Below are 24,138 nucleotides of genomic sequence, written 5' to 3' on the forward strand. Positions count from 1 at the left end.
TGGCGTTTGGCGGGGCCCAGGGAAAAAGACTTCTCTGTGGCAGCCCCGGCCCTCTGGAACCAACTCCCCCCGGAGATTAGAATTGCCCCCACCCTCCTCGCCTTTCGTAAGCATGCGCATTGAGGGACGGCTTTGCATTATGTATGCACACATGCGCTGTTGTGTGCACACGCACCCTTTTGGCCACTGAGCCAAAAAAAGGTTCGCCATCACTGCCCTAGGAATAACTTCTCCTAGGGAGAATCTTTCTCCTTTAGGAAGAGGAAAACGCTGGCAACTCACCTTTTTGGCAAAGTAATAGTGTGGCACCTCCATGCCCAGAAGAGACTGGTAAGTTGATGGCAACCGAAAACTGTCTTGCAGCAGAAGGCCATGCTCTTCGGTATTGAAGAAAGATACTACCAGCACGTCAACCTGGAAAGGGAAATGGAGCATGGTTTGGGTTTCACGATGCAATAGCCTTTGGTAGGCGTGTTTTTATTTCCCCTTGGCAGGGGTTGCAGTTAAGAAATGGAAGGCCCCCCTGCTGCAGATGGCTCAGGTAAGAGCTTCCTCTCCTTTGGTAGACCATAATATGCAACGTTATATACGATTCAAAACTGGGCATCTCTGCCATTTAGGAATTGCATGCTTTGCAATTTGACGGAGAAACCCTTGGAAACATTCAATCCAAATTTCATCCACAAACCTTTTGTTTAACAACCGTTCACAGCTACAACGGGAGCATTTGCAGGCAGATGCTGTCCCCTAAAATTGAGGGAATGGCCTTCCACTCCAGTACAGAGGAATCATTCTCTTGACAGAGCCTGAAAATGCATTTACCGTATATACAGTATTTACAGAGTACAGTGGTACCTCATCATACGAACTTAATTGGTTCCAGGAGGAGGTTCGTCAGGTGAAAGGTTCGTAAGACGAAACAATGTTTCCCATAGGAATCAATGTAAAAGCAAATAATGTGTGCAAATCCTTCAGGAAAATCCCAAACTTTAGAAGGGAGGCGAACAGAGGGCAGGGAGGAGCAGCTAAAGGGGGCGGGTGGAAGAAGCAAGGCTAGGCTAAAGGGTGAGTGGGAAGGAAGAAAGGCAAGGGGGGCGCCCCTCCCATTTCTTTCTTAAAAAGACACCCTTTCAGTGCCTTTGCAAGCACCTTGTTCTCGGCAAAATCTTTCCTACTCCAAGCTGCCCCTCCCTTTTCTTTCTTCAAAAGACACAGTTTCAGTGCTTTTGCAAGCATGCAAAATCTTTACTCCTCCAAGCTGCCCCTCCCTTTTCTTTCTTCAAAAAAGGGGAAAAAAAGAAACCCCTTCATCCCAGCAGCAACTGCTTGGATTTGTAAGGTGAAAATAGTTTGGAAGACGAGGCAAAAAAATCTTAAACACCGGGTTCGTATCTTGAAAAGTTCGTTAGAAGAGGCGTTCGTAAGATGAGGTACCACTGTATAAGGAGCACCTATTTCCTCCCTAAAAAAGGCTGATAATTTGGGCGCGTTTTTTACTCTGAATGTAGCATTTTTTCCCCACCCTAACTAGCTGCTAATGATCTTCTCAGCTCTTACCTTGCAGATTCTTTCATTGTTACTCTTTGCAAAGAATGTTTTCCAAGCCCTAAGTCTTTGCAGGTTTTTTTTCATTGCTCTAACTTACTCCAAATAAGTATATTTCCAGCCCTAACCAGGTGCTAACAATGTTACCAGCTCTTACCAGCTTGAAAACTCTTTCATTGTTACTCTCTGCAAAGAATGTTTTCCAAGCCCTAAGCCTTTGCAGGGTTTTTCCTCTTCAGAATCTGTGACTAACTGAGCTGGTTGTGGACCACTCACAACACTCTCCACCTGGCCCACCCTTGATATACAGTGGGGAGGTTCCTCTCTTTGTTTCTGTTATTTAAGAATAACAGGAGGGATTCACTCCAATGTATAATATGTGACAGATAAAACATCCCTATGTCATATTATACTCCCAAAAATCTAATTTTAAAGGATTGCTGCTACAAGAATTTGTGGACAATATTTATTTTAGTTATTAGATTTCTATGCCGCCCTTCTCGAGGCGACTCGAGGTGGCGTACAACATTAAATATAACAATATACAGTGATACCTTGTCTTACAAACTTAATTGGTTCCAGGACAAGGTTCTTAAGGTGAAAAGTTTGTAAGACGAAACAATGTTTCCCATAGGAATCAATGGAAAAGCGATTAATGCGTGCAAGCCCAAAATTCACCCCTTTTGCCAGCCAAAGTGCCCGTTTTTGCCCTGCTGGGATTCCCCTGAGGGTCCCCTCCATGGGAAATCCCACCTCCGGACTTCCGTTGCCAGCGAAGCACCCGTTTTTGTGCTGCTGGGATTCCCCTGCTGGGATTCCCCTGCAGCATCACAAAAACACGGAAGTCTGGAGGTGGGGTTTCCCATGGAGGGGAGCCTCAGGGGAATCCCAGCAGCGCAAAAACGGGCGCTTCGCTGGCAACGGAAGTCCAGAGGTGGGGCATCCGAGCGGCAGCGGTGGGTTTGTAAGGTGAAAATAGTTTGTAAAAAGAGGCAAAAAAATCTTAAACCCCGGGTTTGTATCTCAAAAAGTTTGTATGACGAGGCATTTGTAAGATGAGGTATCACTGTATAAGAAATCTAATAACTATAAAATATGAAAATTTACTAAAACATTTTAAAAGACCCCATGTATATTCACACACATTCATCCAATCCAATCATGTCTCACATCAGCTGGATATTATATGCTTCTTTTTTTAATATTAGATTTGTTTCGCTATAATATTTTTTTTTATCATGGTTGTGAGCCGCCCCGAGTCTTCGGAGACGGGCGGCATACAAATCTAATAAATCATTATCATTATCATTATCATTATCATTATCATTACGCCCCGAGTCTGCGGAGAGGGGCGGCATACAAATCTAAATAATAAATAAATAAATAAATTATCATATTAGCTTTTTTTTCCCTCTCTCCAATGAAGGACGACTTGAACAATTTTGAATATCATTCATTCAACAATAACGGATGGAAAACCCTTGCCCAAGAACAGGTGAGTACAATGTCCCAAAACCAGCTTGACAATCAAAATCTCAAAGGAAGCTAAAAGACGAACGTACCGTATTTTCTGATGATTCTTGCTTCTTATCCAAGGACTGTTGATTCGGGTCCAGAACTGCTTCGCATACAAACAGCCTTGGTTCGTTCTGATCCCAAAAGTGACTTGTAGGGATCCGGTTACACAGTACTGGATATTCAGAAGTATTTCTCCTAGGCAGACAACATAATCAGGATGGAAACATCTAACTAGTAACTTTTAGCAAAAAACAGATAAATATATCTACGCCTACAAATGCAGGTGGTCCTTGACTTACAACAGTGACTGTTTGAAAGTACAACGCCACTGGAAAAAAGTGACTTATGACCATATGAAAAATGGTCATAAATATGGTCATATGAAAAATACTTGTGGATGTTATAGCATCCCCAAATTCATGCAATCAAAATTCAGATGCCTGGCCATTAACTCTGGAACACTGCAACCATCATAAATATTACACCATTTTCATGTAATAAACACTTTGGTGCCATAAATATTACACCATTTTGGTGTAAATTTTCCTGCCTGAGCAAGGGGTTAGACTAGAAGACCTCCAAGGTCCCTTCCAATTCTGTTATTCTATTAATTAAACATTTAAAAAAAATATTTATTATACATTTTTCTTTATTATACATCACATTTCCAGTTTTGCAATGATAGTATACTCATTGTACCACTCCCTTTTTAAGTGTACATAGTATTATACATCCTGATTATAAGCATGGTTATGATTATACAGTGTAGCCTCTTTTAAATACATTTTATTCACATATTTTTGCTGAATATTAAAATTAAGGGAGACTAGGATAGCGCTATTTCGGCCTTGTTCTGGCCTCATCAGCTAGCCATACCCTTACTGGGATTGGATCCTGGGGCCTCTGCCTTGTAAGGCAGAGAATTAACCTCTAGGCCACCAGATCTGATCCCTTCAGCTTTGTACTAGGGAGAGGCTATATGTTTTTTCTGTTGGATCACCCTGGCCTAGAGGCAAAAAGGAGCTGTGATGTTCCTTCAATATACCAGGGTGATCCAACAGAAAAAACATATTGCCTCTCCCTGATACAAAGCTGAAGGGATCAGATCTGGTGGCCTAGAGGTTAATTCTCTGCCTTACAAGGCAGAGGCCCCAGGATCAAATCCCAGTAAGGGTATAGCTAGCTGATGAGGCCAGAACAAGGCCGAAATATATATACATAATGCTGGTTTATATATATAAACCAGCAGTGGGATTCAATTTTTTTTACTACCAGTTCTGTTGGTGTCGCTTGGTGGGCATGGCAGGGGAAGGTTACTGCAAAATTCTTATTTCCTCCCGATCAGCTGGGTTTTGGGAGGCAGAGAATAGATTGGGGCAGGGCCAGTCAGCGGTGGAATTTACTGGTTCTCCAGACTACTCAAAACTGCTACCAGTTCTGCAGAACTGGTCAGAACCTGTTGAAACCCACCTCTGTTGTAAGCAATAATACTGTTGGACTGTACGTGACTATAGATTAAAATGTATTAATTACATATTTTTATGCCAATTTGTTGGCTTTATAAAATCTTGGCTCCAATGCAAAACTTGAAGGGTCAATGTGGATTTTTAAAAAATAAATAAACAAAAATATGGATTGACCACACCAAAAAAGAGAAAGCATACCCCGGGCTAGGGTTCAAAAAGAGGCCTGCCCCTTTAAGGAAAGGGAGGAGTCTGAGAGAAGTCATTGGGCCCTGGAGACATAGAAGGGCTCTTTTCCCTGGTCAACCAAAGGGAGTAAAGTAAGGTGGAGCTTTCCATGGTCCTGCAGGGACAGGTTGGCCTCCTGCTGCCTTGCCCCATTGTGTGCACTTTGGCTTGCAAAGATCAGAACAATTAAGCAAATGTTTCAAGGCCAGTATCAGGAAAGACTTAATGAATTCAATCTGTATAGTCTGGAGGACAGAAGGGAAAGGGGGGACATGATCGAAACATTTAAATATGTTAAAGGGTTAAATAAGGTCCAGGAGGGAAGTGTTTTTAATAGGAAAGTGAACCCAAGAACAAGGGGGCACAATCTGAGATTAGTTGGTTGAAAGATTATAAGCAACGTGAGAAAATATTATTTGACTGAAAGAGTAGTAGATGCTTGAAACAAACTTCCAGCAGACGTGGTTGGTCAATCCACAGTAACTGAATTTAAACATGCCTGGGATAAACATATATCCATCTTAAGATAAAATAGGTCTAGAAAGCTTAGAACTACGTCGCCTAAAACACAATCTAAGTATTGCCCACAAGATCATATGCTGCAACGTTCTACCCGTCAATGACTACTTCAGCTTCAACCGCAACAACACAAGAGCACGCAACAGATTCAAACTTAATATTAACCGCTCCAAACTTGACTGTAAAAAATATGACTTCAGCAAACGAGTAGTTGAAGCGTGGAACTCATTACCTGACTCAGTAGTGTCAACCCCTAACCCCCAACATTTTTCCTTTAGACTATCCACGATTGACCTCTCCAGGTTCCTTAGAGATCAGTAAGGGGCGTGCATAAGTGCACCAGTATGCCTTCCGTCCCCTGTCCAATTGTCTCTCCTTATCTAATTTATCTTTTCTTCCTGTCAAATATGTTCACCTATACTTTTATATCTTTTCTTTATTTATATTATTATATATCTATTCTCTTCAATGTGTATTATGTATTGGACAAAATAAATAAACAAACAAACAAACAAACAAACAAATAAATAAATAAATACAGGAAATAGTATAAGGGCAGACTAGATGGACCATGAGGTCTTTTTCTGCCATCAATCTTCTATGTTTTTATGTTTCTAGTCACATCGAATTAAACAAGAGACCCATCACTAAAATTAATCTTCCACTAGAATTCCTCCTCCCCCCCAAAAAGAATGAAACAATAAAAGGAGACCCCTTCTGAGATCACAAAGGAATAATGTCCAAACAACCCATGTGACATAAAGGTTCCTTCGGGTTTGTTCCAAGCATCTACTACTCTTTCAGTAAAATAATATTTTCTCATGTTGCTTCTGATCTTTCCCCCAACTCACCTCAGATTGTGCCCCCTTGTTCTTGTGTTCACTTTCCTATTAAAAACACCCACAACACAGCAGGAAAGTATTCTACTAGGCACATATTCCATTTAAAAAAAAAACTATTTCAAGATGTTCGTGCTTCCTTTGAGCTTGAGGATAAACCTTTTAATTTTACAGTGACCCCTGCTGGATCTTCCATTTTCCATTCAGAAATTAACTTTTTTTTTAAAATGGGTGCTTGGAAAAATTTGGAAAGCCATTTTAAGGAGATGTAATAAAGAATTTGGATCATATAGTCACATGTAAGTAGAAGCAATTTTTCCCATAGGAATCAATGTAAAAGCAAATAATGTGTGCAAACCCATTAGGAAAGAAATTAAAACTCAGAATTTGGGTGGGAGGAGGAGGAGGAAGAAGAGGAGGAGGACAGTTGCTGCTGAAGGAAGAAGGTGAAGTGAGGGGAATAAAAAAAAATCCAAAACTTTAAGGCTTAAAAAAAAGGACTCTGAGACGGCAAGGAGGAGCAGGCGCCTCCCATTCACCCGGTGCAAGGCTGCCTTCCATACACTATGTCAGAGAGAGGTTTATTCCCTCTCCAAGTGCCCAGAGAAAGGAAAACGCTCCGTTTGCTCTGGGCTGCCAAAGCCTCCTTAAGCACCACTGAAAGGCTCCTCTGGCAGCCCAGAAAAGCCCGAGATGGCCGGGATTAAAGGGGGAATGACAGGCCTTCATTCCGCTCTCAAATTTCCTGGGAAATTTTTCCGGGCTCGGGTTCTTAAGTAGAAAATGGTTCTTGAGAAGAGGCAAAACAATCTTGAACACCCAGTTCTTATCTAGAAAAGTTCTTAAGTAGAGGCGTTTTTAGCTAGAGGCACCATTGTACATAGTCTTTCTTACCAGTTGTCTTTGTCATAATCAGCGAACAAAGATATCAAGCCTATAAACACATTTTTGCTGTAATATATAACTACAATGCAGAGAGATTGCAGAGAATTGCAGAGCAATTGCAGAGTAGCCATTAACAATGAGTATCTTTGACAAAAAGAAACAGAGAGAAAACTCCAGAGAAATAAGCCCTGAACTCTATCTCCCTCTTGTGGCAGACTTGCAACACTTCAGCTAAACAGACATAGCTCAGTTATAATACATATTGTTAATTTATATATTGCCAACCCAACCATTATGGACAGAGTTCTAACAGTGGTTATTAAGTGGGTCTGGCTTCCTCCATGGATTTTGCTTGTCAGAAGGTCGCAAAAGGGGTTCATGCACCCCAAAGACATTGCAACTGTCATAACTTTGAGTCAGCTGTCAAGTATCTGAATTTTGATCACAGAACCCATGGGGATGCTGCAATGGTTGTAAATGTGAATAATGGTCATAAGTCATTTTTTTCAGTGCCGTTGTAATTTCAGTCACTAAACCCAACAATCATTAGTCGAGGACTACTTTATTTATTTATTTTGTTTTGTCAAGTATATATTGGTGGTATACAACGATATAATAATATTTATATACATGATACTAGTAAAAGAGAAACATTAGGATGGGGAACAGAAGGAACGCTGCTGCACCCCTTACGAAGCGGGTGAGGTCAACAGTGGATACTCTAAGGGTAAAGTTTTGGGGGTTAGGTGATGATGCTACAGAGGTAGGTAGTGAGTTCCATGCATCAACTACTCGGCTACTAAAGTCGTATTTCCTGCAGTCGAGTTTGGAGCGCTTTACTTTAAGTTTGTATCTGTTGTGTGCTTGTGTGTTGTGGTTGAAGCTGAAGTAGTCATTGACAGGAAGGACGTTGTAGCAGATGATTTTATGGGCTATGCTTAGGTTGTGTTTAAGATGACGTAGTTCTAAGGTTTCTAAACCTAGGATTGTAAATCTAGTTGCGTTAGGTATTCTGTTGCGAGTGGAGGAATGGAGGGCTCTTCTAGTAAGTATCTCTGGACATTTTCTAGAGTGTTTATGTCCGAAATGCGGTGTGGATTCCAGACAGATGAGCTGTATTCAAGGATAGGTCTGGCAAAAGTTTTGTATGCTCTGGTTAGTAGTGTGAGATTACTGGAGCAGAAGCTACATTGGATTAGGTTAACAACACTTGAAGCCTTTTTGGCTTCTAATCTAGTAGATGTTATATTGCCTTCTTATCTAATACAGTGATACCTTGTCTTACGAACTTAATTGGTTCCAGGACAAGGTTCGTAAGGTGAAAAGTCCGTAAGACGAAACAATGTTTCCCATAGGAATCAATGTAAAAGCAAATAATGCGTGCAAATCCTTCAGGAAAATCCCAAACTTTAGAAGGGAGGCGAACAGAGGGCAGGGAGGAGCAGCTAAAGGGGGCGGGTGGAAGAAACAAGGCTACCCTGTTTCCCCGATAGTAAGACACCCCCGATTGTAAGACGTATCGGGGGTTTCAGGGGGGTCGGCTAATATAAGCCGTACCCCGAAAGTAAGACATATGTCTTACTTTCGGGGAAACACGGGGGTATTGCCGCCTCCCTCTCATCTAGCTGCGCGCCGCCTCCTGCCCACGCCTGCGCCGTCCCCCTCTCCATACGTCGCCGCGTCTGCCACCTCCCTCTGATCTTAATGAGCGCCGCCTCCTGCCCACATCCGCGCCGCCCCCCCTCCATACGTCACCGCGTCTGCCGCCTCCGTCTTTTCAGGTTGTTAATAAATGTTAATTTTATGGTTAAAACAAAAAATTCGACAATTTTTTTCCAATATAAGACATACCCCAAAAGTAAGACATAGTGGGGCTTTTGGGGATAAAAAGAAAGTAAGACACTGTCTTACTTTCGGGGAAACACGGTAGGCTAAAGGGTGAGTGGGAAGGAAAAAAGGCAAGGGGGCGCCCCTCCCTTTTCTTTCTTTAAAAGACACCCTTTCAGTGCCTCTGCAAGCACGCTGTTCTCCTACTTTTGTTAATGCAAACTCTTTCCCCCTCCAAGCCGCCCCTCCCTTTTCTTTCTTCAAAAAAGGGGGGGGAAAGAAACCCCTTCACCCTAGTAGCAGCAGCAGCAGCAGCTGCTTGGGTTCGTAAGGTGAAAATAGTTTGGAAGAAGAGGCAAAAAAATCTTAAAACACCGGGTTCGTATCTCGAAAAGTTCGTTAGAAGAGGCGTTCGTAACACGAGGTACCACTGTATAGGTAACATAGGTATACTGCAGAATCTAATATAGGTATATCTACCTATATTAGATTCTGCAGTATAAAAGAAATACACTGAATACATGTATCAAATATATGCCAATTGCAAAACCAAGCATCTCTTGGCTTGTGTTCAAATCCAGCCAAAATCGAACAAAACTTTGGAAGATTTAGATATGCAAGAATGTAAAGATTTGAAAAGAATGTGACATGTTTTTTTTTTTAAAACCGCATCTGTATATTCCACAATACCTAACTCAAAAAGAATTGAAACTTACCCTTCAGCCTCCTGCCCAAGGGAGAGCATTTCCTTAGCATCTTTTTGTCGACCTGACTCAAAATCAAACAGGGTGACCGTGTCCATTTCAATATCGTAGAAACAAATCCTAGGGTCAAAACTGCCATCAGCCTATAACAATTAAAAAGAGAGAGATGATTGACTCTCTATAGAAATGACAGCCAAGAAAACCAGAAAGCACTAAATAGAGAAAACCAATCATATTCCCAGATACTTTCTGTTGTGGTTCAGCCTGAGTCTGATCAAAGACCAGCTGCGTCTCTGCTGGCTCCATGCCCGGGGGAGGCTGAGAGCGGAGAGGAGAGTTCTTGGCAGTCAGACAAGGGAGATTACAGTCAGGAAAGTGACGAGGAAGAAAGGCCAGGGAGCCCTGGGGAGGGGCTCTCTCAAGCAAGTAGCTTGGATTCTCTGGAGTCTCTGGAGTCATTGGATGACGAAGCACAAGCTATCATTAGCATGCGACAGAGACGCATAGATCAAAGGAGGAATCAACTGAATAAATATTATCAGCGTTGAATGAGGAACACCAGGGGGTTGGGTGTGGTCCTCATTAGCAGGGAAGGGTTTATAAGGCAGGCAAACGCTTTCGGCAGCGTGGAGTGTTATCAAAGTGGAGTCGCTGTTATCTGCCTTTTCTCTCAGCGTTTTTGTTCCTGGCTCGTGGCCCAGCAGCCTTAAAGACCCGTGGGAGGTTGGTGTATGTTAACAACAGCCTCGTTTGGCATTGAGGATCCTGTGTTTAAATATGGACAATTACCTTCGTGTATCTATTTGGAGTTCCAGTGCTTTCCTGACTTGTAAGGACATTTTCTGTTGGCTTCTTTTCTCTTTACCATTATAAAAATGTGTTTGGATTCAACCGGTGTGTCTGTCTTATCTTTTTGGGTTGGTCATAGCTTCCGGAGTGACCCAGACAGAACACTTTCCACAATAAGTGTGGAGCCAGTCATTTCTTTGGATTACAGCAACACACAAAGGTCCTAAGGGAAGGGTCACCCCTCAATTAGGTCCCTCCAAATCTTTAAAAATCTGTCCAGATTTATTTTTATTTTTCTAACAAGTTCTTTTATTTGTATAAAATGTTATTATTTTCAAAGGCAAAACAAGACATACATACATAAAAAGAAAACAACACATGCAACAAAGAAGGAGAGTTTCAATCGCTCCGCTCTTGAATAAAGTCTCTGGTAAAAACCTATTTGTTAATTAGATGTTGTTGTATTAGGGCCTGGGCCAACCGTTGCTCCCACAGATGGGAGAGATGCGGCACAAAGTGAGTGCGAAAGCCTGGCTGACAGCCAGGAAGACGTGGCAGACAGCCAGGAGGATGAGGCCACTGGTTCACAGGACTCAGCAGACAGCCCAGGGGATTTGGCATGCAGTCCCTCAGACAGTCTTTCGTCCTTGGATTCCTCTGCAGACCAATTCATAGACATGCGTAGCCGAAGAGCTATGCAAAGGAGGGATCAATTGAAGGATTATTACAGGTCTGGGCTGGGTGTGGTTCCCTTAATGAGGGCTAAAGGTATAAAAGGGAACAGAGGCACAAGGCAAACTATGGCTGTTTATCTGTGTTATTTTGTAGTTCCTGCTCTGAAGTTTCTGTTCGTGCCTTTGGATTTCAACCCAGCATTTTCAGGCATGTGGGAGGTGAAACCTCTGGGACTTGCTGTTTGCTCCAAAGATTCAAAGGACTCCTGAAACATCTCTGCTCCTTGCAGGTTGTCTTTGTTTGCTTTTTCCTGTGTTTTGTATGCGGCTGAAGTAAGCCTTGCACTATCATTGTTTCCTGACACTAAGGACTGTTTTGAGTAACCCTTTTTGTTTGTTTAATACAAGTTTGCTGATTAGAAGAGCACGTGTGTGTTTGATTTCTTTTCCTTGGACTGTTATGCTTTGCCTGAGCCCAGTCAGGCAGAACAGATCATATTAAAGGAAAAATAATATATTTCACATTTCTGTTATATGTAATTTCAAAATACAGTGATACCTTGTCTTACAAACTTAATTGGTTCCGGGACGAGGTTCTTAAGGTGAAAAGTTTGTAAGATGAAACAATGTTTCCCATAGGAATCAATAGAAAAGCAATTACGGTAATGCGTGCAAGCCCAAAATTCACCCCTTTTGCCAGCCGAAGCACCCGTTTTTGCACTGCTGGGATTCCCCTGAGGCTCCCCTCCATGGGAAACCATACCTCCGAACTTCTGTGTGTTTGACATGCTGCAGGGGAATCCCAGCATCGCAAAACGAGCGCTTTGCTGGCAATGGAAGTCCGGAGGTGGGGTTTCCCATCAAAGAGAGCATCAGTGAAATCGCAGCATCGCAAAAACACCAAAGTCCTCGAAACCCCACCTCTGGACCTCTGTGTTTTTGCAATGTGGCGATTTCACTGAGGCTCCCCTCACTGGGAAACTCCACCTTCGGACTTCCGTTGCCAGCGAAGTGCCCATTTTTGTGCTGCTGGGATTCCCCTGCAGCATCACAAAAACATGGGAGTCCGGAGGTGGGGTTTCCCAGTTGCGGCGGTGGGTTTGTAGGGTGAAAATAGTTTGCAAGAAGAGGCAAAAAAATCTTAAACGCCAGGTTTGTATCTCGAAAAGTTTGTATGACGAGGCATTTGTAAGACGAGGTATCACTGTAGTATACTATATAAATTTTTAAATTCATTGAGTATTTCTTGTATTCAGCCAAGCGTAAATCCTATCCCAAGTTTTATAATATTCCAATTCTTATCAGACTTTTTTTTTTAATGGGAAAAGTCAAATGTGCTGAAACGCTGACTTAAAGGCCTAGTGGTTTGATGTTGCAGACTAACAGAATATTGATCTTCTAGTTCAATACACTGCTTAGGCAGGAAACCAATCTTTTGGCATTAACCAATTTCCCTCTGGGTCTTCAGGTGAGCTCAGGAAGCTCAAACTACCCAAGGAGCTGCTGATACAGTTCTACAGAGGAATCATTGAGTCTGTCATCTGCACCTCTATAACTGTCTGGTTTGGTGCAGCAACCCAACAAGATAGACACATCAGAGGAGAATCAGAACTGCAGAAAAAACAATTGCTGCCAACCTGCCTTCCATTGAGGACCTGTATACTGCACGAGTCAAAAAGAGGGCGGGGAAAATATTTACTGACCCCTCACATCCTGGACACAAACTGTTTCAACTCCTACCCTCAAAACGTCGCTACAGAGCACTGCACACCAAGACAACTAGACACAAGAACAGTTTTTCCCCGAAACAAATAAACAAACAAACAAACTCTACTAAACAAATAATTCCCTCAACACTGTCAGACTTTCTACTAAATCTGCACTTCTATTCTACTAGTTTTTCTCATCATTCCTATCACCCATTTCCTCCCATGTTGACTGTATGACTGTAACCTGTTGCTTATATCCTAAGATTTTTATTAATATTGCTTCTTCATTGCTTATTTGACCCCTATGACAATCATTAAGTGTCGTACCACATGATTCTTGACAAATGTATATTTTATTTTATGTACGCTGAGAGCATATGCACCAAGACAAATTCCTTGTGTGTCCAATCACACTTGGCCAATAAAAATTCTATTCTAAAAGTGAGGTTGTTCAAACTCACCTTGCTCAGGAGAAGGCTGACCCTGTTGCCGCTTGCGTTGCACTTCACGGACGCAATCCCGAGAGCGCCAGGCATGAGGTCCGCCAAGGCCTTGCTATTGCAATGTACCTTCGCCTCTCTGGGAGAAGACAAGAGATTGAACAGGTCACATTCAACTGTCCTGGGTGTGAGGCCGTAGCCATCGTCGACTGTTGTGGTTCAGCCTGAGGCTGCTCAGGGACCGGCTGCGTCTCTGCTGGCTCCATGCCCGGAGGAGGATGACAGCGCAGAGGAGGGGGCTGAACAGTCGGACAGGGGAGAGGAGAGTCAGGAATGGGATGAAGGAGAACAGCATGAGAGCCCTGGGGGGGGGGGGCTCTCCCCAGCCAGTAGCTTGGAGTCATTAGGTGATGACGCACAAGCTGTCATTGACATGAGACAGAGACGTTCAGAGCAACGAAAGGAGCAGTTAAAGAAATATTATCACCATTGAATTAGAAACAGCTGGGTTTGGGTGTGGTCCTCATCAGCAGGGTTTAAAAGGCAGGCAAGGCCTTGAAGCCATGTGGAGTGTTATCAATTGGAGTTGCGGTGACCTGTTTTGATTCTCAGCGTCTCTGATCTTGGCTTGTGGCCTAGTAGTCTGGAAGACTCGTGGGAGGCGTCTGTTTGCTATCTACAGCTTCGTCTTGGCAGCAAGAATCTGGTATTGCTTCATGGACTATTCCCTTCGTGGATACATTTGAAGTTCCAGCGTTTTTCCTGCTTGTAAGGACATTTTCTGTTACCTGTGTTTTCCTTGAATTATATAAACTGCCTTTGCCTTTTACCAGTGTGTCTGGCTTCTCTTTTTGGGTTGGTATTGGCTTCTGGAGTGACCCAGACAGAACATCGACTAAACAATGTCGTCTGGCGGGCCCCAGGGGAAGAGCCTTCTCTGTGGCGGCCCCAGCCCTCTGGAATCCACTCCCTCCAGAGATCAGAACTGCCCCCACTCTCCTTGTCTTTCGTAAATTGCTTAAGACCCACCTATACCGCCAGGCATGGGGGAATTGAGACATTTCCCCCCAGGCTTATATAGTTTATGTATGGTATGCTTGTGTTGTATGGTTTTATATAACGGACTTTTAGATTTTTTTTCTTTTTTAAATATTATATTTGTCTATTGTATGTTGTTATTATTGTTGTGAGCCGCCCCGAGTCTGCGGAGAGGGGCGCCATACAAATCTAATAAATTATTATGAATTATTAATTGAGCTGGAGACTTTGGCCTGCCACATATTATGGTTTAGAATGTATTTTTGCTGTGGGAATTTGGGAGGGGCTGTTGCATGAGGGTTGTAGAGATGTAGCCATAACAAATTCCTTCTAAATTCTCAAGGTCATCCTTTGTTCAGCACCTGCCTGGAAGTTGATGGGAGGAGCAGACACGTTGGCAGAACTAGGCTGGACCATTTGATGAACTTGTGGGTGTGGGAATAAGGGAATGAACTTTAAATTGGGTGGAGAAACCCCGGTGACTTTAGATTCAGTTTTCTCCCAGATGTGCCAGCTATGACTCTGCTAATAAATTGGAACTTTGAGGAATGCTATACCTTGTTCTATCCCGGGCTTTTCAGATTGAAACAAATGGCTAAAACCCACGATTTAAGCTTTGAGTTACACTCTTTATTTGAAAAAGCCACATTTACTAGCAGAAGTCAGTTTTTAAAAAGTTAATGGGATAAATGTCTCTGCTGCGAAGTTATCAGATAAGCTTTCGGGAAAGGCGCCAGCTTCAGGGCTAATGGCATTCCAGCAAGATTAGCAGTCAATGAGTCACAGGGTATATAAATCAGCTCACCACATTCTGAGGCAGGCAGCTTCTAGCAGAGGAGTTTTGCAGAGCAGAAAATCAGGTATTTTCGAGGATCATTTTCTAGAACCCCAAATCTAACCCAGCGTCCATGAAATCAACATTGAAACTCCACCCAGAATTTCCCATAATCCTTCCTTTTTATACCTGCTGGGAGTGGTCATTAAACCCCCTGGAGTTAAAGCTACAAATTACTTCCTTTTACCATACAAGTATTCTTGTCTGCTTTGTAATCTCCTGAACTTAGCATCTAAGAGTGGCTCATCCACTCTAATGTTCCCTTCATCCTCTGATTGGGACCAATCCCCCCATTGACATATCTGCCACCTCTGGCGGTTCCTTGAGTTCATCCAGGCCTTTTTCTCCATCACTCTCACTCTCTGCATCAGCTGCCAACCCCGCTGGTCCAGGATATCCAGAGGGGCCTGGCTCATCCTCCTCATAGAAACATAGAAGACTGATGGCAGAAAAAGACCTCATGGTCCATCTCGTCTGCCCTTATACTATTTCCTGTATTTTATCTTAGGATGGATATATGTTTATCCAAGGCATGTTTAAACTCAGTTACTGTGGATTGACCAACCACGTCTGCTGGAAGTTTGTTCCAAGCATCTACTACTCTTTCAGTCAAATAATATTTTCTCACGTTGCTTCTGATCTTTCCCCCAACTAACCTCAGATTGTGTGCCCTTGTCCTTGTGTTCACTTTCCTATTAAAAACACTTCCCTCCTGGCCCTTATTTAACACTTTAACAGATTTAAATGTTTCGATCATGTCCCACCTTTCCCTTCTGTCCTCCAGACCAGTGTTTTTCAACCAGTGTGCCACGGCACACTAGTGTGCCGCAACACATGGTCAGGTGTGCCGCGAAGCTCAGAGAGAGAAAGCAAGAGAGAGAGAAAGAAAGAGAGAAAGAAAGGAAGAGAGAGAGAAAGAAAACAAGAGAGAGAAAGAGCAAGAGAGAGAGAAAGAGAACAAGAGAGAGAGAGAAAGCAAGAAAGAGAGAAAGAGAGCAAGAGAAAGAAAGCAAGAGAGAGATAAAGAGAGAGAGAGGAAAGGAGAGAGAGAGAAAGACATAGAGGGAGGGAGGGAGGGAGGGAGAGAGGAAGAGAGCAAAAAAGAGAGGAAGGAAGGAAGAGAAAGAAAGAGGGATGGAGAGAGAGAGAAATAAAGAGTAATGAAGGGAGAGAAAGAGGGAGGGAGGGAGAGAGAAATAGAGCGAAAGGGAGGAAGAGAGAGAGAGATAATTTTTTTGTCCAAACTTTTTTTAGCGGCCCCCCCACCCCCGCTCAATGTGCCCCAGGGTTTTGTAAATGTAAAAAATGTGCCGCGGCTCAAAAAAGGTTGAAAATCACTGCTCCAGACTATACAGATTGAGTTCATTAAGTCTTTCCTGATAAGTTTTATGCTTAAGACCTTCCACCATATTAGTAGCTCATCTTTAGACCCGTTCAATATCCTTCTGTAGGTGAGGTCTCCAGAACCGAACACAGTATTCCAAATGTGGTCAGAATCAGAATCTAACATTACCAGTGGTGGGACGAGGAGCGCTCACAAACACACCTCGGACTCTGATTTAGTTTCGGATGCTATTTGGAACCCTGACACTGGGTTTTCTTGCCCTGTGAAACTGAATCATCAAAGATGGTGTTCCAATTGTAAAAAAAAAAAAAGTAAAATAAAACCGAACAAACGGAAAAGTTCGTAATGAAGCTCCGTACCTGCGAGAAAGATCGAAGATTTTAAAGTGAGACAAGTCAGTCCCTACAGTCAGGTAATTCCCACAGACGTCCAGAAAGCAGGGGTTGCCTTCCGATTCGGAGAAAGACAGCAGCTGCTTCACGGTGCCCTGGGAGACAAGAACGGAGCGGGGTTTAAACTAGGTCTTGGTCATCCTTTGTCATCCTGACCTGATCAAGATCATGGTTCCTCTCCAATGGATTCCCTCAGGAACTAGGGAAGTGATGTGCCGGTGCCTGGAGGCTGTTGGGGCCTGGATGGGTGTCAACAAACTCAAACTCAACCCAGACAAGACGGAGTGGCTGTGGGTCTTGCCTCCCAAGGACAATTCCATCTGTCCGTCCATTACCCTGGGGGGGGGAACTACTGACCCCCTCAGAGAGGGTTCGCAACTTGGGCATCCTCCTCGATCCACAGCTGACATTGGAACATCATCTTTCGGCTGTGGCGAGGAGGGCGTTTGCCCAGGTTCGCCTGGTGTACCAGTTGCGGCCCTATTTGGACAGGGAGTCATTGCTCACAGTCACTCATGCCCTCATCACCTCGAGGTTCGATTACTGCAATGCTCTCTACATGGGGCTACCTCTGAAAAGTGTTCGGAAACTTCAGATCGTGCAGAACGCAGCCGCGAGAGCCGTCGTGGGGCTTCCAAGATTCGCCCACGTTTCTTCAACACTCCGTGGCTTGCATTGGCTGCCGATCAGTTTCCGGTCACAATTCAAAGTATTGGTCATGACCTTTAAAGCCCTACATGGCATGGGACTATATTACCTCCGGAACAGCCTGCTACCGCACGAATCCCAGCGACCGATAAGGTCCCAGAGAGTGGGTCTTCTCCGGGTCCCGTCGACTAAACAATGTCGTTTGGCGGGCCCCAGGGGAAGAGCCTTCTCTGTGGTGGCCCCGGCCCTCTGGAACCAACTCCCCCCGGAGATTAGAATTGACCCCACCCTCCCTGTCTTTTGTAAACTACTCAAGACTCATTTATACCGCCAGGCATGGGGGAGTTGAGATATTCCTTCCCCCTAAGCCATTACAAGTTATGCATGGTATGTCTGTGTGTATGTTTGGTTTTATAATAAGGGTTTTTAGTTGTTTTAGTATTGGATTGTCACATGCTGTTTTTATCATTGTTGTTAGCCGCCCCGAGTCTACGGAGAGGGGCGGCATATAAATCCAATAAATTATTATTATTATTATTATTATTATTATTATTATTATTATTATTAACAGCTGCCTTGCTTAGGAACAGAAATTTTGGGCTCAGTTCTGGTGGTAACTTAAGTACTATCTGTACATGGTGCCACATTCTACATCTGCATGTTCTTGGTTATTATAATGAGCTTGTACAAACCCCGGGTTTGTAGCCTTTTACTGGTCAGGCCATATGGGCAGGAGGGTCTTGCTCGAACCACAAATGTAGTGCTATAAAAGAGGGCCATAACCTCCCCACTGTGATGCCAACTCACTTACTTGCCAGGTACGAACTTGAACCCGATTTGGTTCGACGGTATAAAGGTTCTCTTCGTGCATAGCCAGCACGGGGGAATCACAGAGGAAAGAACCTGGAACCATTCAAAGGAACATTCTTACAACGGCCTCAGTCTCTTTTTTTATTGTACGGCTAAGAGCTTCACTCAATAGGCTGTAAGTTATACCTGAATGTGGTCTACAAAAAAACCCTAAAATATTAGCGATCTTTCCTTTAAGATAGGATAAAAGAACCGTTATTGTCGGGGAGGGGGGGTGTTCCCTGGTGAACACACTGGAACACATTAAAACATGAAATTATGATGCTGGCTCTCAAAATAAAATAAATATATAAACACACACATACACAGACAATGCCTGCAGTGGTGGGCTGCTGGGGGCTCATAAGCAGTGATGGGCTCCCACGGGTTGCTTATATATATATATACATATATATGGAGGTCTTGGTATATTCGGGTTTCTTCCCGTGTAGGATTTGGAAATTTCAGGCTGGTGTTTCTGTCCTTGTTCTCAGGCGAACATGACGAGTGAGACCTCGTCGAAACGTCGCCAGAAATTTCCAAATCCTACACAGGAAGAAACCCGAATATACCAAGACCGTCATACCTGTACCCGTGAGAATCTACGAAAACATACATATATATATACATATACATATATATATATGTATATGTATATGTATTATCTCAGGGACCGCCTTCTGCTGCATGAATCCCAGCGACCAGTTAAGTCCCACAGAGTGGATCTTCTCCGGGTCCCGTCAACTAAACAATGTCGCTTGGCGGGACCCAGGGGAAGAGCCTTCTCTGTGGCGGCTCCGACCCTCTGGAACTAGCTCCCCCCTGAGATTAGGATTGCCCCCACCCTCCCTGCCTTTCGTAAACTCCTTAAAACCCACCTCTGCCGTCAGGCATGGGGGAACTGAAACATCTCCCCCTTGCCCATGTTGTTTTGGTGTTAGATTGATTGTGTGCTTGTTTTTTTAATATTCTGAGGTTGTTGTTTTTTTTAATGAATTTTTTAGCTTAACATTGTAATTGGATTGGTGGGTATTGGATTTGTTATTATGTATTGTTTTTACTTTGTTGTGAGCCGCCCCGAGTTTGCGGAGAGGGGCGGCATATAAATCCAATAAATCTAATCTAATCTAACATGCGCACAAAATTCCATTCAAACTCATTCGACCTACCTGAATTTCGTAAAGTGGCAGCTGAGGGCTCATAGATAGAAACTTGCTTTCCATTCCAGAATGCTACGGCATCCTAAAAGGCAGGATCAAAAAAAGGTCGCTAAAAATCCATTCTTCAGATTAATCCGGATCTCAAAATTTGATACTACTCTTTTAGGGCCAACCAACATAGTTTCGATATGGGACTGCAGTTTTCAGTACTACGAACTTCACCGGTTGGGTTTGTCAATACATGAACTAACCAGCAATGTATGTTTGAAGGAATTAGTATAATGTTTCTTTAAGAGCTAGGGCTGCAATTAGCCATAAAAGGGAGTCAGATGTGTTGCTCTACTGTTGTTGTTGGTGGCTATTGTGATTAGCCTTACTAATTCTTGTATATTGCTTTGTGCTATGTATTGCTGTGTGCTAAATTATTGCTGTGTTCTATATATTGCTATGTGCTAAGTATTGCTGTGTCTTAATACTGCTGTGTGTTAAATACAGTGATACCTCGTCTTACAAACGCCTCGTCATACAAACTTTTCGAGATACAAACCCGGGGTTTAAGATTTTTTTGCCTCTTCTTACAAACTATTTTCATCTTACAAACCCACTGCCGCCGCTGGGATGCCCCACTTCCAGACTTCCGTTGCCAGTGAAGCACCCATTTTTGCGCTGCTGGGATTCCCCAGAGGCTCCCCTCCATGGGAAACCCCACCTCCGGACTTCCGTGTTTTTGTGATGCTGCAAGGGAATCCCAGCAGGGGAATCCCAGCAGCGCAAAAATGGGCACTTCGCTGGCAACGGAAGTCCAGAGGTGGGGTTTCCCAGCGAGGGGAGCCTCAGTGTAATCGCAGCATTGCAAAAACACAGAGGTCCGGAGGTGGGATTTCCTATGGAGGGGAGCCTCAGGGGAATCCCAGCAGTGCAAAATCGGGTGCTTCGGCTGGCAAAAGGGGTGAATTTTGGGCTTGCACGCATTAATCGCTTTTCCATTGATTCCTATGGGAAACATTCTTTCGTCTTACAAACTTTTCACCTTAAGAACCTCGTCCCGGAACCAATTAAGTTTGTAAGACAAGGTATCACTGTATTGGCCTATGTATTATACTTAGGGTATTGTATGGAACTGTGTGAGAATATTATTGGTTAGTTGATATCTGGTTTGTATATGATTGCTTGACTTAAATATGTATGAAGTTGACTGTTTACTGAATACTCTATTGTGTACATTGTAAATAATATCTATACTCTACTTATATTAGTCTATGTTATTGGCTGAACAACCACCACTGCCACATATACTCTGTTTCTAAATTTAGGACTCTAACATTGGTTATAAGCCCAGTGTGGAATGCTAACAGCAATTTCTCTTTCAGGAGTGTTTGGCTCCAGAGGAATTTTTCATGGACAATAGCAGCTCCTGGAGTTGATTCTGGTTGTGACCCATATGAAACTGTGAACTTCACCTAAACAGCATTTATCTCCTAGGAATTTAGCAACCTAAATATTGTTTATCAGATTTAAGAAAGTTAAGTCTATAAATTTCAATTATTATAGTTTCTGTTTTCGCTTAATTTTGCTGCAATGGGAGTTCACCCTATTATGCGGCGCTAGGGATTCGAACCGCTGAACTGCCGAACTTTCGATCAACAAACTCAGTGTCTTAGCCACTGAGCTATCAGGTCTCTACTTTCTTTTATGACAGCTGATAATATTATCCAATTCTAATGAGCTTCCCTGAATACCCTTTGGCAGAGACAGGAGAGACAACATAGAAATCTTTTGGGGTCTACATTTGTTGTGGTTAGCTCTGGTCCAGCTCCTGCCCCAAGGACTGTGGATGTGGGGGAGACATCCACATGCTGCAGGCCTGTTTTGTCCCCCCCGGTGGAATCTGCTGATGAAGGCTCCTCTGACCAAGAAGACATGAGTGACAGGGAGGAGGAAAGTGGGGCAGACAGCTCAGAAGGAGATCAATGATCTAGCTCCTCCTTGGATTCAGAACAAGAGTTAATGATACAGCCACGCATGCGGAGAGCAACGCATAGGCAACAACAACTGAGAGATTATTATCAAAGAAAATGAGGCCACCTGTGGTTGGGTGGGGCTGTGGTAATTAGTGAGGCTGCTATAAATAGCAGCCTGTGGGTTTGGCCATTGAGGAGGATTATCTGATCATTGTGTTTCGTGCCTGCTTTGCTGCGTTTGACCTTTTGTGTGCTGATTTCCCCCTGCTTTGAAACTAAACCAGAGCAAAGTGTGTTTCACTTTGTGACAGAAGAAGGACTGTGAATTGCCTCACAGCTGCAAGCTAAGTATCACAGAACTGATAAGGGACTTGTACCAATTACCAGTTTGTTTGGAGACCAATGCTCTTTGCTATACAAAAAGAGGGCTTAGTTTAAGTGAATTTTCATTATAAAGAACATTGTTTTGAATTTTCAAACGCGTGTGTGGGTCTGAAATTTGTACCTGTGAATTTTCGGGAGGAGGCTACCAGAGAGCCCGACAGAACAACATTAAAGCCCATTAACGGTGAAGTCACTGAAATCAACAAGAATTGAGTTCATCGGATTACATAATGAAATTAACATCCAGTGACTTAAGGCTGGATTGCTCTGAAAATATTTTCTATACTTCAGCTTCATCCCCAAAACCAAAGATAGTGGTACCTCAGTACTCATTGTTGGCTACGGGAGGTATGATGAGTACTAGAAACAAGGAGTATCAAACACATTTTCCCCATAAGGAATAAAGTAGTGAATCACAAGGCAGCAGACACCAACAAGTTCTAGCTTGTGCATCAAGTATCAAACAAACAATGAGTAGCGGGACAACATTTTCACATCCAAATGCACTAATTTCGATGAGTTTCAATGTGGTTGAGTATCAAGGTGTCAATGTACAATGATATCTTGTCTTACAAACTTAATTGGTTCTGGGACGAGGTTCTTAAGGTGAAAAGTTTATAAGATCAAACAATGTTTCCCATAGGAATCAATGGAAAAGTGATTAATGCGTGCAAGCCCAAAAATCACCCCTTTTGCAAGCTGAAGCACCCGATTTTGCACTGCTGGGATTCCCCTGAGGCTCCCCTCCATGGGAAAGCCCAACTCCAGACTTCTGTGTTTTTGCAATCCTGCAGGGGAATCCCAGCAGAGGAATCCCAGCACCGCAAAAACGAGCGCTTTGCTGGCAACGGAAGTCTGGAGGTGGGGTTTCCCAGCGAAGGGAGCATCAGTGAAATCGCAGCATTGCAAAAACACCGAAGTCCTCGAAACCCCACCTCCGGACCTCTGTGTTTTTGTGATGCTGCAATTTCACTGAGGCTCCACTCTCTGGGAAACCCCACCTCCGGACTTCCATTGCCAGAGAAGCACCCATTTTTGCGCTGCTGGGATTCCCCTACTGGGATTCCCCTGCAGCATCACAAAATCACGGAAGTCTGGAGGTGGGGTTTCCCATGGAGGGGAGCCTTAGGGGAATCCCAGCAGTGCAAAAACGGGTACTTCGCTGGCAGTGGAAGTCCGGAGGCGGGGCATCCCAGCGGTCGCGGTGGGTTTGTAAGGTGAAAATAGTTTGTAAGAAGAGGCAAAAAAAATCTTAAACCCCGGGTTTGTATCTTGAAAAGTTTGTATGACGAGGCGTTTGTAAGACGAGGTATCACTGTACATCGATCCAATGGAAAATACCTTGGTTGTGCACACTCCGTTCACATGCGTGTCGATACGGATGTTATCCATCATTTTGCTGCTGAAGTTGTTGATGTTGAACAGGTTTGGGGAAACCTGGACCACGGCCATTTGTTGGTGGAAGTGTGAAGCCATGGCTTGTTCTCTCAGGATGGCTACCGAATTGTCTAGGTTCACCGCCAACAGATTCTTTTTGGAACTCCACTTGAAACACAAAGAAGAAGAAGAAGAAGAAACACATTACGGTCTTCGCCAGCCGTCCGAGTGAGAAAATGCATTGTTAACTTTATATTTGGTATCTCTATCCAGTCTTTTAAAGTACAACACTACAGATTTTAGGCTTCAGTTGCAATTTTCAATTTTAACTCTCCGTAGTCTCAACATGGCATTGGACCAGAGTACCTCCGGAACCGCCTGCTACCGCACGAATCCCAGCGACTGATAAGGTCCCACAGAGTTGGCCTTCTCCGGGTCCCGTGTTGTTTGGCGGGCCCCAGGGGAAGAGCCTTCTCTGTGGCGGCCCCGGCCCTCTGGAACCAACTCCCCCCGGAGATTAGAACTGCCCCCACCCTTCCTGTCTTTCGTAAACTACTCAAGACTCACTTATACCGCCAGGCATGGGGGAGCTGAGCCACCTTTCCCCTAGGCTTTTTTATACTTTGTTTTATGTTTGGTATGAATGGGCTGTTTGGTTTTTTAAATAGTGATAGGATTTTATATGTTTTTAATATTAGAATTGTTCCAGAATTGCTATATTTTTATTTATTTATTTATTGGATTTGTATGCCGACCCTCTCCAGAGACTCGGGGCGGCTAACAGCGACAATAAAACAGTGTACAATAGTAATTTGGTATTCATGATTAAAAATCTATTAATATAAAAACCAAACATACATACACCATGCATAGAATTGTAAAGGCCTAGGGGGAAAGTCTATCTCAATTCCCCCATGCCTGGCGGCAGAGGTGGGTTTTAAGTTGTTTACGAAAGGCAAGGAGGGTGGGGGCAGTTCTAATCTCTGGGGGGAGTTGGTTCCAGAGGGCC

The 24,138-nt window shown here is 43.6% G+C and overlaps 1 protein-coding gene across 1 annotated transcript in view; it reads right to left on the reverse strand.

The window, feature by feature from the left end:
• IFT140 (intraflagellar transport 140) overlaps positions 1-24,138 on the reverse strand; it is a 152,570-nt gene that overhangs the window by 107,591 nt on the left and 20,841 nt on the right. Inside the window, exons 10-17 of the mRNA XM_070761062.1 lie at positions 23,094-23,297; positions 19,417-19,489; positions 18,210-18,301; positions 16,718-16,845; positions 13,162-13,279; positions 9,541-9,671; positions 3,108-3,258; positions 283-414 (exon numbers count right to left, since the gene is read on the reverse strand). Coding sequence (XP_070617163.1) covers positions 283-414; positions 3,108-3,258; positions 9,541-9,671; positions 13,162-13,279; positions 16,718-16,845; positions 18,210-18,301; positions 19,417-19,489; positions 23,094-23,297 — 1,029 coding nt within the window. The remainder of the gene's footprint in view (positions 1-282; positions 415-3,107; positions 3,259-9,540; positions 9,672-13,161; positions 13,280-16,717; positions 16,846-18,209; positions 18,302-19,416; positions 19,490-23,093; positions 23,298-24,138) is intronic.

The sequence above is a fragment of the Erythrolamprus reginae genome, chromosome 9 (assembly GCF_031021105.1).
Source record: "Erythrolamprus reginae isolate rEryReg1 chromosome 9, rEryReg1.hap1, whole genome shotgun sequence".
NCBI lineage: Eukaryota > Metazoa > Chordata > Lepidosauria > Squamata > Dipsadidae > Erythrolamprus > Erythrolamprus reginae.